This window comes from Anas platyrhynchos, chromosome Z (assembly GCF_047663525.1).
Source record: "Anas platyrhynchos isolate ZD024472 breed Pekin duck chromosome Z, IASCAAS_PekinDuck_T2T, whole genome shotgun sequence".
NCBI classification, from domain to species: Eukaryota; Metazoa; Chordata; class Aves; order Anseriformes; family Anatidae; genus Anas; species Anas platyrhynchos.
The window spans coordinates 43,427,097-43,442,426 of NC_092621.1; the positions used below are offsets into that span (position 1 = coordinate 43,427,097).

Here is a 15,330-nt window from a genome sequence, read left to right on the forward strand (position 1 = left end):
GCAGGGCAGGGCAGGGCAGGGCAGGGCAGGGCAGGTGGTGCAGGCGGGCGACAGCCGGGACGCTCGCTGAGGCGGCGGCGGCGCCGTGAGGGACGCGGTCCGGCCGCAGCCCGCAACGGCCCGGTTCTAACTGCCCGCAGCGCCGGGGAACGGTCCGCGGCCGGGCCCGCGCCGCCTGAGGTGGAAGGGGGGGATATAAAGGGGAGAGGCGGGGCGCCGCCGGGTTTGTTTATTCCGCCCGGCCGGGCGGTACGGGGTCCGGCCGGGATCAAAAATCACCGCGGGCCGCCGCCGGAGGGCCGCCGCCCGCCCGCCAGCCCGGCCCGGTCCGCCCGCCCTACGTGCAGCGCGGGAGCGCCGCCATGTCGCGGGGCGAGGCGGCCGGCGGGGGCGGTTGTGGCGGTGAACAAACATAAATGGTTGCTGTAATACATAATAAATGTTTGTTCGTTGTCTTTTGCATTATAAAAACAAGGAGTTCCGTTGGAGGAGCGGGAGTTGCAAAAGCTCCCTGCTGAATTAAGGAGCTGTATAATGCTTGGCTAGACACTATGAAAATTCTTTTGCTTAATGTAACAAAAAAGAGAACCCCCTCCCCTTCTCTCCTTCTGCATCTCAGTTGCCTCTTTTGTTCAAAGACCCTGCTGCAAAGCTCATGTAACCATCTCCTGATAAGTTGCTAACCTAGTGTATCAACATCCTGCCTTCCTGTCTCATGCTGGGCCAACATGACCAAATAAAAAAAGAAGTTGAACCACAACGCCGAGGAAGACTATGGCCTTCATCTTCACAACCACCAGGACAGAGACGACCCCCTAGCAACAGTGTGCGCAGTCGCAGAATATACCAGGATGTGCTGCGTAATCCTGGAATCACCAAGATATAAAAAGGGACCCTGGCGGGAGGTGATGTGTGCGCCGTTGGCGGAGCCGAGACTCCCCGGCCGCCCAGTGCTGTTTTGCTTGCTGTTGCTTACTTAATAAATTCCTTTCTATTATTAATGCAATGCTCTCCGAAAATTAATTAAGGGGGCAACTTATAACATGGGGCACCTTCCCTTGCTTCTTCCCTCACCACCTGTGTCCACACACCCCAGTAGTCTCTCAGACCATTTCCTCCTTACTGCACTGTATTTCAAGCAGACACCTGGGAAGCTGAAGTCCCCCATGAGACTTCCCTTGCTGCGTATGCAGTATTTTATCTGTGTTTTTTGTTTGTTAGTTTGCTGGGGGGGGAGGGAGAGGGATGTTCTTTTTTTTTCTTCCCCGTTTTTCTTTCCTTTTCTTTCTTCTTCCCTCTTGCCCATATGATTGCCTTGCTGTCCTCTCTCTCACATTGTTCTGTTTGTGTATTGAAATTGCTAGCTCCTATTCATGGTCAACACTTCATCCAGTTCTCAAAGATCACAAATGTACCCAATGTATTTACCTCCTGTAGTGCTACAGGACATTGTACTTATGTCTGGAAATGGATACATATGGCATACAGAATCTAATGTTTGAATGACTACTTAATCTGTAGTGTCACAGCTGCAGAAACCTGCAGAGCATCAGCAGACATCTACTACCAATTGAGTTGTATGTTTCCTACATTCCTTCTTGCTTATTTTTCATCCGTAAAGAACAGAATTTCCATTTATGCAGACCTCAAGAGGAATTCATACTTAGTTGTAGAGTAGTGACAGGTATTTGATAATACACAGTATCATCTGAAGAAGAAATTTCTTCGGCAATTCTTTCACCTCATAAAGAATAGTAAATAAGTGCACATTTTAAACTGTATTTACTTGTTTGTTTATTGCTGTTTGACAACAAACATGGAGTGAATAATACAGACACTAATATTAAACTTAACATTAGCAAGACATGTTACTTCCATGAAAGTAGAAATAATCCAACAAAAAGATTACGATTCTTATCTCACAATTGAGATGAACAACATAGAATAATTAAGTATGGTTTACCTAACCGTTTAGAATATAGTATTTTGCAATCTACTCAGAAAAATTGTAAATGTGCCACAAGACAATAGGCCCATTTATCATGTTGTAACAGCCGCCTCATGATGTGGACAAATTGATTCTGTGCTTGCAGCAAGGAAAAATGCAGTCCTTTCATATCTACAGCCACACATGTTATACACTACTTGCCCAGATGACAGCAGAGTAAAAATCCCTTTGCTAAGTACATCTAATAATCCACAACAACACTTTCAAATATGCCCACTTGTAGTCCACTGCTAACATAAAACTAACCTTACTTTCAAAAGTGCCTTTTTTTATATGTTGGAAAGAGTTATGGATAAAAGTTAGATTCATTGAAGTGCGGACATTCTGCTCTCTGCATTCAAGTTTGTGCAGCTATTAAGTGTATGCTTTTCAGTGAGTACTGTACTCTTACAAAAAAGGTTTGCTTTTCATCCTGAACTGATTACCAACAAAAGTAAATCAAAGGATACATGTAGCCCTTGCAGATTGGGAATTCAAAAGAATTATCTATCTTCTAAAAAAAGACATGAGTAATTAGTACAAAGAAAATACTGTATTTGCCCATTACCTAGAAAATGCTGAATTTGATCCTCTGTTTTGTTTGTTTGTTTTCTACAGTAATGGTACAGAAACAAACAACACACTTTGATATTCCCAAAGTGCAATATTTTTAAAGCCCCAATAAACAAAACCTTCAAGTGAAATAAGCAGTTCCCTTAATTTCACAACCAGACCATAACAATTTTTTTTTTTTTTTTTTTGTGGAGAAACAAAAAACTTCTAGGTCCTGCAATAGGACACAAATTTTAGATGTGATATTTTTTAAAGTACTTTCATGTTCCTTTTCAATAACAAATTCATCTTTAGGCTATTTTAATCTCAAGCATGGCTCGTATAAAATGTATGAAGTATTTAGAAAAAAGAAGTCAGAGGTCAGTCATTATCAATACCAGGTAAGATTCTGGAAACTGTATTTTCTAGCTATATAGTGAAATAAATTATGTAGTTTGTTATTGTTTCTGACCCAATGAAATGAAGCAGAATGTTCTTTCAGAAAACCTAAATTACACAGGTACAGTGCACTTTGCACTTCACAGTGCAATTTTTGAAAAATATTTTAAGTTAGTGAAATAAAAACAAGTAAACAATATAAATTACTTCTTCAATGTTAAAAGGTCTTTGAATGATATGTCCATAGATACTGAATTAATTACAATCCATCTCAGATTCACTCAAACTGTGTGAACAGCACAAGAACCTAATGATTTGATTGTGACCAGAAGAACTAAAGGGCATTAAGTCGTTCATCCATGGCTGCTACTTAACAAGACCATCTGTAGTGGGTTTACACGGCAAAGTTTTGGTAGCAGGGGGCCATAGGGGTGGTTTCTGTGAGAAAGATCTAGAAGCTGCCCCATGTTTGGGAAGGGCCCCATTGTTTTCCAGAGCTGAGCCAATAAGCGATGTTATCTTGCGCCTCTGTGAGAGCATATTTAAGACAGGGAAAAAAACGCTGTGCCACACAGCAGCTGGGAGAGTGAGAGGAGTGAGGAACACCCTTGCAGGTGCCAAGGTCAGTGAAGAAGGAGGGGGAGAGGTGCTCCAGGCGCTGGAGCAGAAGTCCCCTGCGGCCTGTGGTGAGGACCATGGTGAAGCAGTTTTCTCCAGGTTGGAGAAAACTGCTCCAACCTGGCTCCCCCACGGGCAGCAGCTCCTGCCAGATCACCTGCTCCTACGTGGGCTCCTCTCCACGGGCTACAGGTCTGGCCTGGAATCTGCTCCGGCAGGGGTCTTCCACAGGTGGCAGCCTCCGTCGGTGCAGGGCCACCTGCTCCACCGTGGTCTCCTCCACGGGCTACAGCGTGGAACCCTGCTCCACCATGGTACTCCATGGGCTGCAGGGGGACATCCTGCTTCACCATGGTTGTCACCACAGGCTGCAGGGGACTTGCACCTGGAGCACCTCTCCCCCTCTTTCTACACCAACCTTGGCACCTGCAAGGCTGTTCCTCATCCCTTCACTCTCCCAGCTGCTGTGTGGCACAGCGTTTTTTTCCCTGTCTTAAATATTCTCTCACAGAGGCGCAAGACAACATCGCTTATTGGCTCAGCTCTGGAAAACAATGGGGCCCTTCCCAAACATGGGGCAGCTTCTAGATCTTTCTCACAGAAACCACTCCTATGGCCCCCTGCTACCAAAACTTTGCCATGTAAACCCACTACACCATCAACAAAGAAATCTAACACAGTACCTTCAGTACCAACAGCTATTAAAATTCAATGAAGAGTAACTATGTCTTAGTGATACTAGACTTTTTGTCCATTTCGATGGAGTCTGGAGCAATAAAACTGACACCTGCACCAAGGCTTGAGCGTCTCAAAGCTAATTCTGAGGGAGGGATATGACGTAGCTCTCTGCGAGATAATTTTACAGAGGTTACTCCTTGAAATTGTGTTATGGTCTCTCTTCTGTGGGTGACAGAAGGTAGCTGAGGATGAGATTTTGAAGGCTGAGCTTCATCTCTTCCTATTTTGTCATCACCAGTGCTTGACAAACACTCTTTGTTGCATCCACATTCTGATATATCTTCTCCAAGCTTGTATGAATTCTGCCGTGACCTTAGAGTATTTATTCTGTCTGCTTCCTTTACTTTTCCTGCTTGACAGTTGGTTTCCAGGTTATGTGTTAGCTTGAATTCCTCAGAAGCAGCTTGTGATTCATCTTGACTGCATGCCCTGTCACCAGCACTGTTACCTAAAATGAATTTTTTATCAGGAAATACACAGCTAGAAGTTATATCAAGAAACATTAGCAAGTTGGTATGGTTTTACAGCACGAGTAACTTGTAGTATGAAAGTGGTAAAAAATTACAGTAATCTCACTTTTTTCTGTTAAAAAGTTTATCACCTACAAAAATATCAGAGGGATTTACTTTCCACTGGCTCTGTGCTTGTAATACAAGCTTCACCATTCTAACTTGCAATTTAGGCAATCTTAAAACAACTGAACCATGACAGTAAAATATGAAATTATTCGTATTTTCAAAAGTAGTCTGCAATTTCATTAGCAGAACACACAAAACATATTCTTTGAATGTGACTTTAATGTACACAGGGATTTTTGTTATTTTTAAAGCTCATCACTTTTTTATTACATATATTCAGAGGAAAGATAACTAAAGGTAATTATACAAAAATACTGAGCGCTTCTTACAAACGTTACAAACATATGTATTTGAAAAAGTTAGAAATTCATAGGGACATTCACCCTTCTACATTTCGCTACAGTTTGGCTGGGATGGATGTTTCCTCACAGCAAAACATGTCCTGGACTACATGCTTCTTTGTGTATTAGACACAGAATAATCTTCCCCATGCTCATTTACAGTCCAACCTGTGGAATATTCATATTCACACCGTCACAGCATACTTTCGAGTAATGAACCTCTAGGCTTATTATCCTGCCTGGAGAGCTAAACCTCAATTCACTCTGGTAGCAACAGATGCATATGTGACCAGCATCTACGTGTTACAAAGACATGGCACTACCTCAAGTGTGATGAAATAGAACCATCAGTTAAGAGGAAGAATGAGTCACGCTGAGCCTTAAAACGAAACACGGGGCCAAGAAGGCTGCACTGTGCGTGTGAAGTGTTGGTGGTGGCAGTGTGAGGTGTAAGACAACCAAGATAATGACAATGATTAAACCATTTTTGCTCCTACACTAGAACTACTTCATTTTAAGTTTGAGTTGTGGTTAGTAGGACATGGAACAATCAAAAACTTTTAATAGTTGTTTGTTGGTCCTTTTTTTTTTTTTTTTTTTTGGTCAAAGCATAGATCACATTAGGAAGCTTATCTTCTTACTACAAATATCTAGGTCTTTTAACCTGAATAACGAATGATTTTAGTTAACTGGAAGTATGGACCTCCTCATTGACAATCTTCCAATAAATAACTTCTATGAAATCAAGTGCTGGCAGCAAAATCAAGTTGATTGTTTAAAATACTGGCATCTAAAAGCATAGCATATTACACATTTGTTAATTATAATGCCATTCAGAGTCTTTCAGATAATAAAATACCGTTTTCTCAACCACAACAGCGTGAGACTGTAGCTTCTGAAATTATGCTCGAATACACAGAAAACCAAACATGAATTTAGAACAGTGTTATACCACTGCCTCTATTAAAACCTGATGTTGTCTCTCCTTTGCAAGTGTGGGGAGATGTAGTACCTTCCTGGATAAGAGTTAGTTCAGTAAAAATATGACTTTTATGTCTATCTGATATACTTTTGTCTGTTTGCTACCCCTCAAATGATCTACTGACAAACACAAAAGCATTTTAAGATAATGTACTTACATTTAGTAGGTGCCATTAGTTGATGGGGTGACTCTCCAAAAAAGCCCTTCAATTTCTTCTTCAGCTCTCTGCTGGTTTTCTTATAATAAAATAAGTCTTTTTCCAGTTGCTGGACTTTTACTTCATACTCTTTCAAGGTTTCTGCAATACCTTCACCATCTTGTTCTAGGGCAAGTAAAACTAGTATAAGAATCAAATCTTCACTTCACTTCTCTGTGCCAAAATCAAGATGCCCAGCTAGAGATGTCCTGTATTTTGCTGACACTCTGCTTTCAGTGTGTACATTTAAACTAGTATGACAGAGGATCAAAAAGCCCATGCCAACCCCAATTCTCCATTTTAATAGGAGCATTTAGAGGATAAAGATCAATGGGATTGGTATCTTTCACCTTTCCAATGTCAACAAATTGAATATAAAAATATGACAATTCTGACAGTTTTTTAAAAATGGTCAGCTTTTTTCTTTTATACAAGCACCTTGTGTCTGTTCATCAGCATCCTACTCAACATCAGAATTAGTAACAGCCAAAATGTTATCTTTCTACCTCATATATTCTTTTTTCTTTCATGTGAAACACAGTATTTCTCAACAGTGACTAAAGATAATATCTGCTGTACAATTCCCCTTTGAAAACAAACAAGCACCCTTGAAATGATGCAGTATCAACTGTAGTTTTTTCTCATGTTCTCTGTGTTGTAGCGTCAGCTGCCTGTCACACTGCAACTTGATGTGCTCAAGTGCAGATTCCAATTCACGTATTATATTTTCCTGGTCTATGACCTTCATTTCCTGTTCTTCAGTCTGCAGTTGTAATTTACGTTCAGACTCTCGCAGGCCAACAATCTAAGAAAGAAACACACTTCTATCAAACCATTTCAACAAACGCTTTTACAGTTCTGCTTAATAGATGAATGGATACAAAAGCAATTGTCTCTATAAACTGTAAGCTTATACTGGAAACAGATTTGCCTGTTGACATGAGTTCACACTTCAGAATTGAGCTCTGTATATTTTGATCACATGGACTAGCGGATTTTTTAATGCCCTGTGCAGAACTTAAACTGATACAAGAGTTTTTCTCCTGTTTCTGGAAAACTTCCAATTTGTGTACCACAGACAACATGTTCACAAAATCACCCAAGGTTCACCCATGGGCAAAGAGAGACACCAAGTCCTAATACATTTCTTTTTTATGTTTCCAGGTGTCATTACGATTCTTCAGTATATGGTGGTAAGCGCTTATTTGCAGAAAGATTTTATAATGGATTTGGAAAAAAGAAATACTATCCTGAGGTTAATAAAGACTGCAGGTGGGAAGAATTTCAATATGACACCACTATTTAAATATGTTGCTACTTGAGAAGTTAGCAGCATAAAGCAGTGGAAAAGAGCAATGAAATTTCCAGATTTGCAACACCTTTTAAGCTAATGACACCAAAACAAGATACAAACAAGTAATATAAAAGCATCCTTTTTTATGTTGATGTCAAGATGCAAAATATCCAAATTAACAACAGATGTGAGTAACCTAAGCAGGCTTTCAATGAAAGGGGATTAAATTGACTTTACTTCTTGACACTATTTCATTTAACTATTTAGCACAATAACAGGTAATAGGATAAAATATTGATCATTAGCCAAAGCAAACCTTGTTAAAGTATTTGAAGAGGATAGCTCTGAGCTCATTAGCAGACAAGGAAACTAGTTTTCCTATTACATTATCCTCACTCTGTGAAAGGATCTGTGAAGAGGATCTAAGCAAGTACTGGCGACTCTGAATACTTTCATTCTTGTAATCAATAGCAGCCTCCAGGGCTTCAATTCCTTCTTCCAGCTGGAAAAGGACATGTTCTTCCTACACAGAAACACAGGAGTGAGATTGTAAAAAAAGTACAAAACAACCTTTGTGTGCATAAGACATTAACTTCATTCTCAAAGGTGAATCTAAATTTAAGAGCAAGACTAACTAGTAGTAGTACAGAGAATGGAATGGGAAAAATAAGAGGAAGAGTACAAATCTAGAACCTGTTTGGAGCAACCAGGAAATGTTTTGATATCCCTTCCACAGACCAGAGTTCAAACAAATGGTTCATCACCACAAAAGCCTAAATTCTATTCTTCCTTCATTTTCCCCTCCCCACAATTTGATGACTTCTATTACTTTTTCAGTTGAACTAGTTTTCTAATTAGCGATTAATGAACCAATCAGATCTGTAAGCAGTTTGGTGACCATTATCTGTGCAGGAAGGTGGCAGAAATTAATGCCCTGAAGTATTGCAGAAGATTCTGTGGAGTGAAGCAAATAGGATTCTTTCTGGCATGCTATCAGCTCAGTAATAGGCCCCAACTGCTGCTTCTCAAGACCTAAAACACATCTGTGTATTTTACATCAATTTATTCAATCTTCAACTTAATTATACTGATCAATTCAAGTGTGTAACATCCACAATATGGCTTATTTTCATTGTAACTATATGGAGGCCTTCAGGTGAGGTTTGGTCTTTCACAAAAGCCTATGAAAAAAAAAATCAAGGGACATCACTATTAGAGTACTTCACCTTGTTCTATGTCATGATATGAAAATAGCTGCCTAAGATAAATTGATGTACATCCTGTTTCATTATTTCTAATTATATAATTGTTAGGCCAGTGACATTTGTCCGGACTCTAGCTAAAGTAAGTCCCTCTGAAAGTATATGTTGTTCACTGTTATGTAAGTAGTGCCATTATAGCAGTATTTTCATGTCGGCTGTTAACAAAAACACCCAACCTCAGTTCCTTGATTCTCTACTATCTAATCCTGGGAGACATTTTAGGTCATGATTGGAATACTTTATTATACAACATTGCCTAAAACTTTTATGTATCTCAGAGATAGTTACTTACTTCAGCTGACAACACTTTACCCTCTTTCAGTTTCTCATCCACACTATTTCTTCTTCTGAGTAGCTGATCCCTTTCCTTCTGAAGAACCTGAATTTTTTCCAGAATGTCTGTCTTATCTTCAGTAGTGCTGTCCTGAAGCTGCATACCTTTATCACACAATTCCTGGTCCAGCATACTTAAGCGAGTAGACAATTTCATACTATCTTTATTTAAAGCCTTTAAAAAAAAAAAAAAAAGAGAGAGAGAGAGAGAGAGAAAGAAATAAGAGGAAGAATGAAAGAAACCGTAAGTATAAAACTCCTTCCCCATAAACATGTACATGAGACTGTCACATGCTAGAGTGGAAGACCTGTCTACTTCTTGTAAAGGGATGCCATTTAGGCTAAGTAGATAGCTACCATAAAATTTACTATTTAGTCAAAAGATGAAAGAAAACAAAGAAAGGCAATGTGCAGTTTTCTACATATCTTACATGAGTTAGTCATTACGGTGACAATGACATTTCAATTTCTGTTTCTCAGTAGCCAAAGTAAATAATACAGAATGTTTTTCTGCCATGTTCTCTAGTTTGCAGGCATTGAGCAATTTTTTAGATATCGTTATTTAATGTGCTGCAATAACAGAACTTTGGAAGTCAGATTTTGTTTTGTTGTTAGAATTTCGGGGATATCATGTAAATAAAGATTATTACATTCTATTATTCATGTTTAAAATGTTGATTTGATCAAGCCACACAATAATGTAATGGCAGCGCTAGAGATACAAGTTGCATGGCTTAAACCTCTTCTGTTATCCGGCTGCCCTCCTCCCATAGTCTTTTCAGTCAGCTCTACAATTGTGTTAAGTTTCTTTTTTTTTTCTTTCTTTTTTTTTTTTTTTCTTAAATCACCTGGCTAGATCTCAGTTTCTTGATTTCTAGGTGGCTTTTCTCTTGCAATAATGCTTCTTTTTTAGCTACAATGGCTTCTCTTTTCTTTAAATCTTCTTCTAGTTCCGCTAACTGTTGGTGCTGTTGAAGAATTCTTTCCATTTCTTCATCCAGCCATTTCTTTTGCTCTTCTAATTTCTACAATTTAAACAGAGATCCAGAGAGCATTAACAAGGACTATTTGGGTCAGAATTTTATGACTATGTTTTTCCTCTTTTAGAGTAACTGATAAAACATGAGAAATCAACATTTCAATTCTTAACATCAATTGCTCAACAGAATCCTGATTCAGGATAATACAGAAATAGGACTGACTTAAGGAGAGGCTCAACAATGTTATATTACTACATCTTATGCAAACAATTTTATCAGATGCTTTTAAGGAAATGTATTATTTTCCTAAAAACAGTTATATAAATAGATGTCATATATAGAATGACAACAACTAAGTTTGAAAGGTACCATAAGAAATCAGCTAGCCCATCCTTATTGCATTATTCTTGCCCAAGACCAAGATTTGTGGAAAAACACATAGTGATGAGAAACTGTGATGCTGAAAGAAAGAAAAAATGGGAGTTCTGACCCTGCTAGCAGAGTCTATTATAAGTCTCTTCTGAAGCAATGGTTTATCAGTGGGCATATTGCTGGTATGGCTAAAAAGTTGCTTTTATTTCATTTTTTAAATTTATTTTCACCTCTAAAGACATTGGTTAACTCATGAAACTCTCATGTTCCAATGTCTAGTTCTGAAATCATGCAGGTAGCACTGTTGCACAGGAAACCTACTATTCTAACACTGTCATGCACGACCAAAACCATAGCCGTCTGTCATATTTGTCAGATGGGAAAAGAAATAAACAAACAAACCATGCAACATTTATAACAGAGCTCATCAGAATCACCTTCAAACCTACCAGACAACCAAACTTGTTGAATTTCCAGCTATCTGAATTACTACCTTTGACAAGTCATAGAAAAAACAAAGACATTACAGCCCTCTCCTTTCATTCATCCAAAACCAGTAAAAGAGCTTCTTGACTTGTCTCAGTTTTTGCTACAACAAAAAAATAACAATTTAAAAAAAAAACAGGGGAGGACGGAACGCTCTTCTTCCAAACGCTTTACAAAGATGACAAGGGGTGAATAAAGACACCTTTCTTTCCAGTGTCCACACAGATTTGGAATAGATCAGCTACCTCTGATTTCTGTAAAGTTCCCACCGAGTTATTTTTCTTCTTTTTAAATGCAGCAATCTCTCTGTCTTTAAGTTTAAGAATCTTCTGTTGCTGTTCCATCTTAAGCTGAAGTTCCTATAAACAAAAACAAACAAACAAAACTTTCTTTTTGCCTCAATCAGTGTGTTTTTCAAACACATTTAATGACAGAATCTACGCAATCATGAAATCAGAAATATTGAACTAATTTACATGCAAAATTGCAACTCAGGGCTAGACATCACATAATAACATTTAAAAAAATAGCTGAAGAGAAAGGAAGAATGAAGATTTCTGTGAAAATACTTATACGCAATTTCTTCAGTGTCAAGTAAGCAATTACTTAAAATGACAAAATCTGGTAGTATAGTACATTGCCTTTGGGAAAACAAAGGTAAAACTGGTTGATCTTATTCTTTGTCATAAGGAAACAGAAAGAATCCTACTTTAATTTGTAGCTGGTCCCGCTGAATCTCTGCTTCTAGTTGCTTCTTTTTTTCACTCTCCTCACGCAGTCTTTTCTCTAGCAGGGTCTGCTGATGCTTCATCTGAGCCACGTTCTGCTCAAGTTCTATTGCTCGTTTTTCACTTTGGTTAGATAGAGAAGCCAGATTCTTAGTGTCTTGCTTCTTCTTCTGTAAAGCCTGAATGTTCATGGAAAATTTCAGCTTAACAACAGGAAAACTTAAAACTAAAACCTGACTCAGGTTAATTCTCTATTTCACTGAGTTAGGACAGCGAGCAAGACTTGCTACATTTTGCCACAACAATCACACATTATTTCTAAGGTCTCTGAGCCTTCGTAAAATCATCAAAGACAGAACTATCTAACTACTTAGTTGTTAAATAGTAGTGGGTATAACTGTGTGAAGGTTTTGTGTGAAGCTGGTAAGAGTTTCACAAGCAGAGTGTACAGATTTCAAAGGTGATGCTGAGACAGGAATTTGCAAATCCTAATGGTCATATTGGAAATACCTGCACTTTCAGCTTAGCTGCATCCATCTTCTTTCGGAACTCTTTTTGTAGCTTGGCTTTCTCAGGAAGGTCTCTCAGCTCCTTATTCTCCAGCTCCTGAAGCTGTTTTTGAGTTTCGGCCAGTTCCATTTTGGCGTGCTCGGATTCTTGCTCCAGTTTAGTTATCTTCAAAGAATATTGCCTGCTTACAGACTCTGCATCCTTACCTTAAAGACATCATATCCAAATAGTTTTAAAACAGCAAGATAATAATTTGCAATGTATTACTTAAACCTGTAATTGAATCGTTACTTACTTCATCCTGATTAAACCAAAAATTTCTGAGACATTTTTCAAACCTAAACAAACAGCTCCCTTATAACACTGAAATATAGATGAACGAAGGAATCTTAAATCTGAACTCTTCATAAATCATCTGATGTCACCAAAGAAAGTAACACCTGAGTGCCATATCAAGTGAAAATTTTCTGCCTACTGCAGTCCTTGACAAAATAGCTTGCCTGTATTATTATGTTTTTTTTGTTTGTTTGTTTTTTGGTTTTTTGTTTTTGTTTTTTTTTTTTCTCCAGAAGAATATGCTACATATTTCTCAGCTTTCAACTTGGTAATCAGCAAACAAATCATGATTGTGTTTCTACTGATTTGCCCTGTTCGGGCAATCTCATTTGCTCTGTTTGGGATTCCGTAAGTACTGTTATTGGGGGAGCACAATGTTTCTCAATGACAAAAGACTGCCTCAGGAGAATATGTACACAGTAGAAGAGTGTGATTGAAACAGGTAAGCACAGATCTTTAGGGTCATCATAATGGTAAGTTTCTGGCAAGCATATATATATCAGGACAGGTGTGTAATGATATAGGCTAACAGGGGCACTGACCTTTTCCCTCATCCACTTCTGACTCCTGCTTCTCTACTGCTATGATGGGAATGCAAGCATTCCCAGCACAGTGTCGTATCTTCTCTCCTATCCCAGACACTGGGTGACAAACACATGTCCATGAAGAGATCAGTTGCACCAAGCATACATGAAAAATTACACTATAGGTGGATAAACACAATAAGCTACAAAACACAAAAAAATATTTAACAAACAAATCTGCAGATCACAGCTGAGTAGGACACAATAAAAATTTGCAGCCTTCAATGCACTCATAGCAAGTAATTCATAGAAGTTAGGAAACTGTAAGTTACCAGAAGTATTCCCGCATAAGAAAATTACTCAAAAACTAAGATATGCAGGTCTTCAGAGGTTTTGTGTCTTTCTTCTTGCTTATTTCTGAATGTCTTCATTTCAATTTTTCAGTCACTTACCTGTTCTTACTAATTCCTTAATAAGTTCTTCTTTCATTTTGATGTTAAGTGCAAGTTCTCTCATTTTTTGCTTGGCTTCAGTGAGTCTCAACTCTGAATTCTTTAACTTCTGCATGTTAAAAACATGACTTTTCTGGAGGCAGTCAATTTCTTCACCTTGAAAGAAAACAAAGCAATGTGGAGACCAAAAAAAAAAGGAATAAAAAAGGAATAAAAGGAATACACTCTTTATCCAAAAGACAGTGATCTGAAATATAGTATGTATAGAATTCTTACAAATGAAGTGAAAGAGCCAAAAGGAGAGAGTATTGCAAAGAGTCTTTTCCCTGCCGTCTAAATACGGAAATAACAGCATGCATTAGCATTTCAAGAATGCTAATGAATGCTAACCTGAGAGAGAAAAAAAAAATATTATTTAAGCATTTTCAGTGCATCTCTGATGAAATAATAGCATGTTTCCTTTTCTTGAACTAGTACTAGATTTGTATGTCAAGTGCTTTCTCGCTAGTAAGTATTACTTAAACATTAAGGTCACTGATGTCAATTTCAGAAAAGGGAAAAGGAAAATAATTTAAAAATAAATTTATGTTGAGCTATAATGAAAAAAGTATTTGTAGCAAATAAAGACATTTTGATGAGAAAAATAATTACATGTGATAAAGACATTATTGCATATTCTAATATTATATCTAACACAATTTACTCTCATGACTTCCATTTTACCTGTGGCTGTATCAGTCTGTGGCACAGATTTGTCACATAAGCTGGACTTGCCAACTTGACATTTCATGTCACTTTGCTCAAACGGAAAGCACAGAGAAGCCTGTTTTCGTGTCCATGTTTGGTTTATTGAATGCCTAAGAAAGAATGGAAAACATGATACATTCTAAACACAAAGGGATTTTTTTTCTTTTAACTTTATATAAAGTACATGATATTAAAAAGAAGAGTGTCAAACTGAGAAAGCTTACATAAGCATTTGCACCTTCTTCTTCCCTTGCTTGATCTTGTTGGATGATGTCCCCAAAACAAGGATCATGCAATCTTTATCGCATCAAAAAAATGTGGTTTTTAAACTAGTTTCATAATATGCCTAGTTGGTCCTGCAAATTTATTTTAAGTAGTATCACAAATGGCCTCACATTACAGTAGGATTAGGCAGTAATATTATATATTTATCTGTAACAAAAATTAAAGAAAAAATTACTTAAATGAGAAAAAAAAAATAAATTACTTTTTACTGTCTGTATTTTCTTTCTCTTCATCACTCTGATCAGAGAGGTGGCAGTGAAGGACTTCATCTTGATCATCTATGTAGCTCAGTATCATCTGGCTACGAGCACGGAATCCTGCCATCATCCGAGCCAGGGAAAAAGCAGGGGGACTGGTATACACCTGCCAAAAAGCACCCAAAAAACACTTGTAATAGTTCAGTAATTCTTTATTGATATTCCAATAGTATTTCAGTTTAAAAGTCTTTCACTACCTGGCCTTGTATGCAAAATTGCAGGTGTTTAAATAATATTTCTGAGTACCTGTGTACCAGAAGGTTTTGCAAGAGAAGGTTCTGCTTAGAACACTTGTCCCAAGTGCAAAAGAAGGTACTGTTACCAACTTATTACCCAAAATGTTCAGTTTATCAGTACAGAATAATCATTCATT

General features: G+C 38.1%; 1 protein-coding gene across 7 annotated transcripts in view; it reads right to left on the reverse strand.

Moving 5' to 3' along the window:
- KIF27 (kinesin family member 27) overlaps positions 1 to 15,330 on the reverse strand; it is a 32,132-nt gene that overhangs the window by 5,309 nt on the left and 11,493 nt on the right. For 4 of the 7 annotated variants that reach the window (XM_072031430.1, XM_072031432.1, XM_072031428.1 and 1 more), the window contains 13 exons: positions 14,903 to 15,063; positions 14,392 to 14,525; positions 13,669 to 13,824; positions 13,235 to 13,333; positions 12,357 to 12,562; positions 11,828 to 12,025; positions 11,364 to 11,477; positions 10,129 to 10,305; positions 9,240 to 9,455; positions 8,002 to 8,208; positions 6,998 to 7,196; positions 6,353 to 6,517; positions 1,777 to 4,742 (listed from right to left, as the gene is read on the reverse strand). In XM_072031430.1, the coding sequence (XP_071887531.1) occupies positions 4,279 to 4,742; positions 6,353 to 6,517; positions 6,998 to 7,196; positions 8,002 to 8,208; positions 9,240 to 9,455; positions 10,129 to 10,305; positions 11,364 to 11,477; positions 11,828 to 12,025; positions 12,357 to 12,562; positions 13,235 to 13,333; positions 13,669 to 13,824; positions 14,392 to 14,525; positions 14,903 to 15,063 (2,496 nt within the window). In that variant the 3' untranslated portion in view covers positions 1,777 to 4,278. Of the gene's footprint in view, positions 1 to 1,776; positions 4,743 to 6,352; positions 6,518 to 6,997; positions 7,197 to 8,001; positions 8,209 to 9,239; positions 9,456 to 10,128; positions 10,306 to 11,363; positions 11,478 to 11,827; positions 12,026 to 12,356; positions 12,563 to 13,234; positions 13,334 to 13,668; positions 13,825 to 14,391; positions 14,526 to 14,902; positions 15,064 to 15,330 lie in introns of those variants that run through there. The other 3 variants (XM_072031433.1, XM_072031431.1, XM_038169855.2) reach the window with 3 other exon arrangements.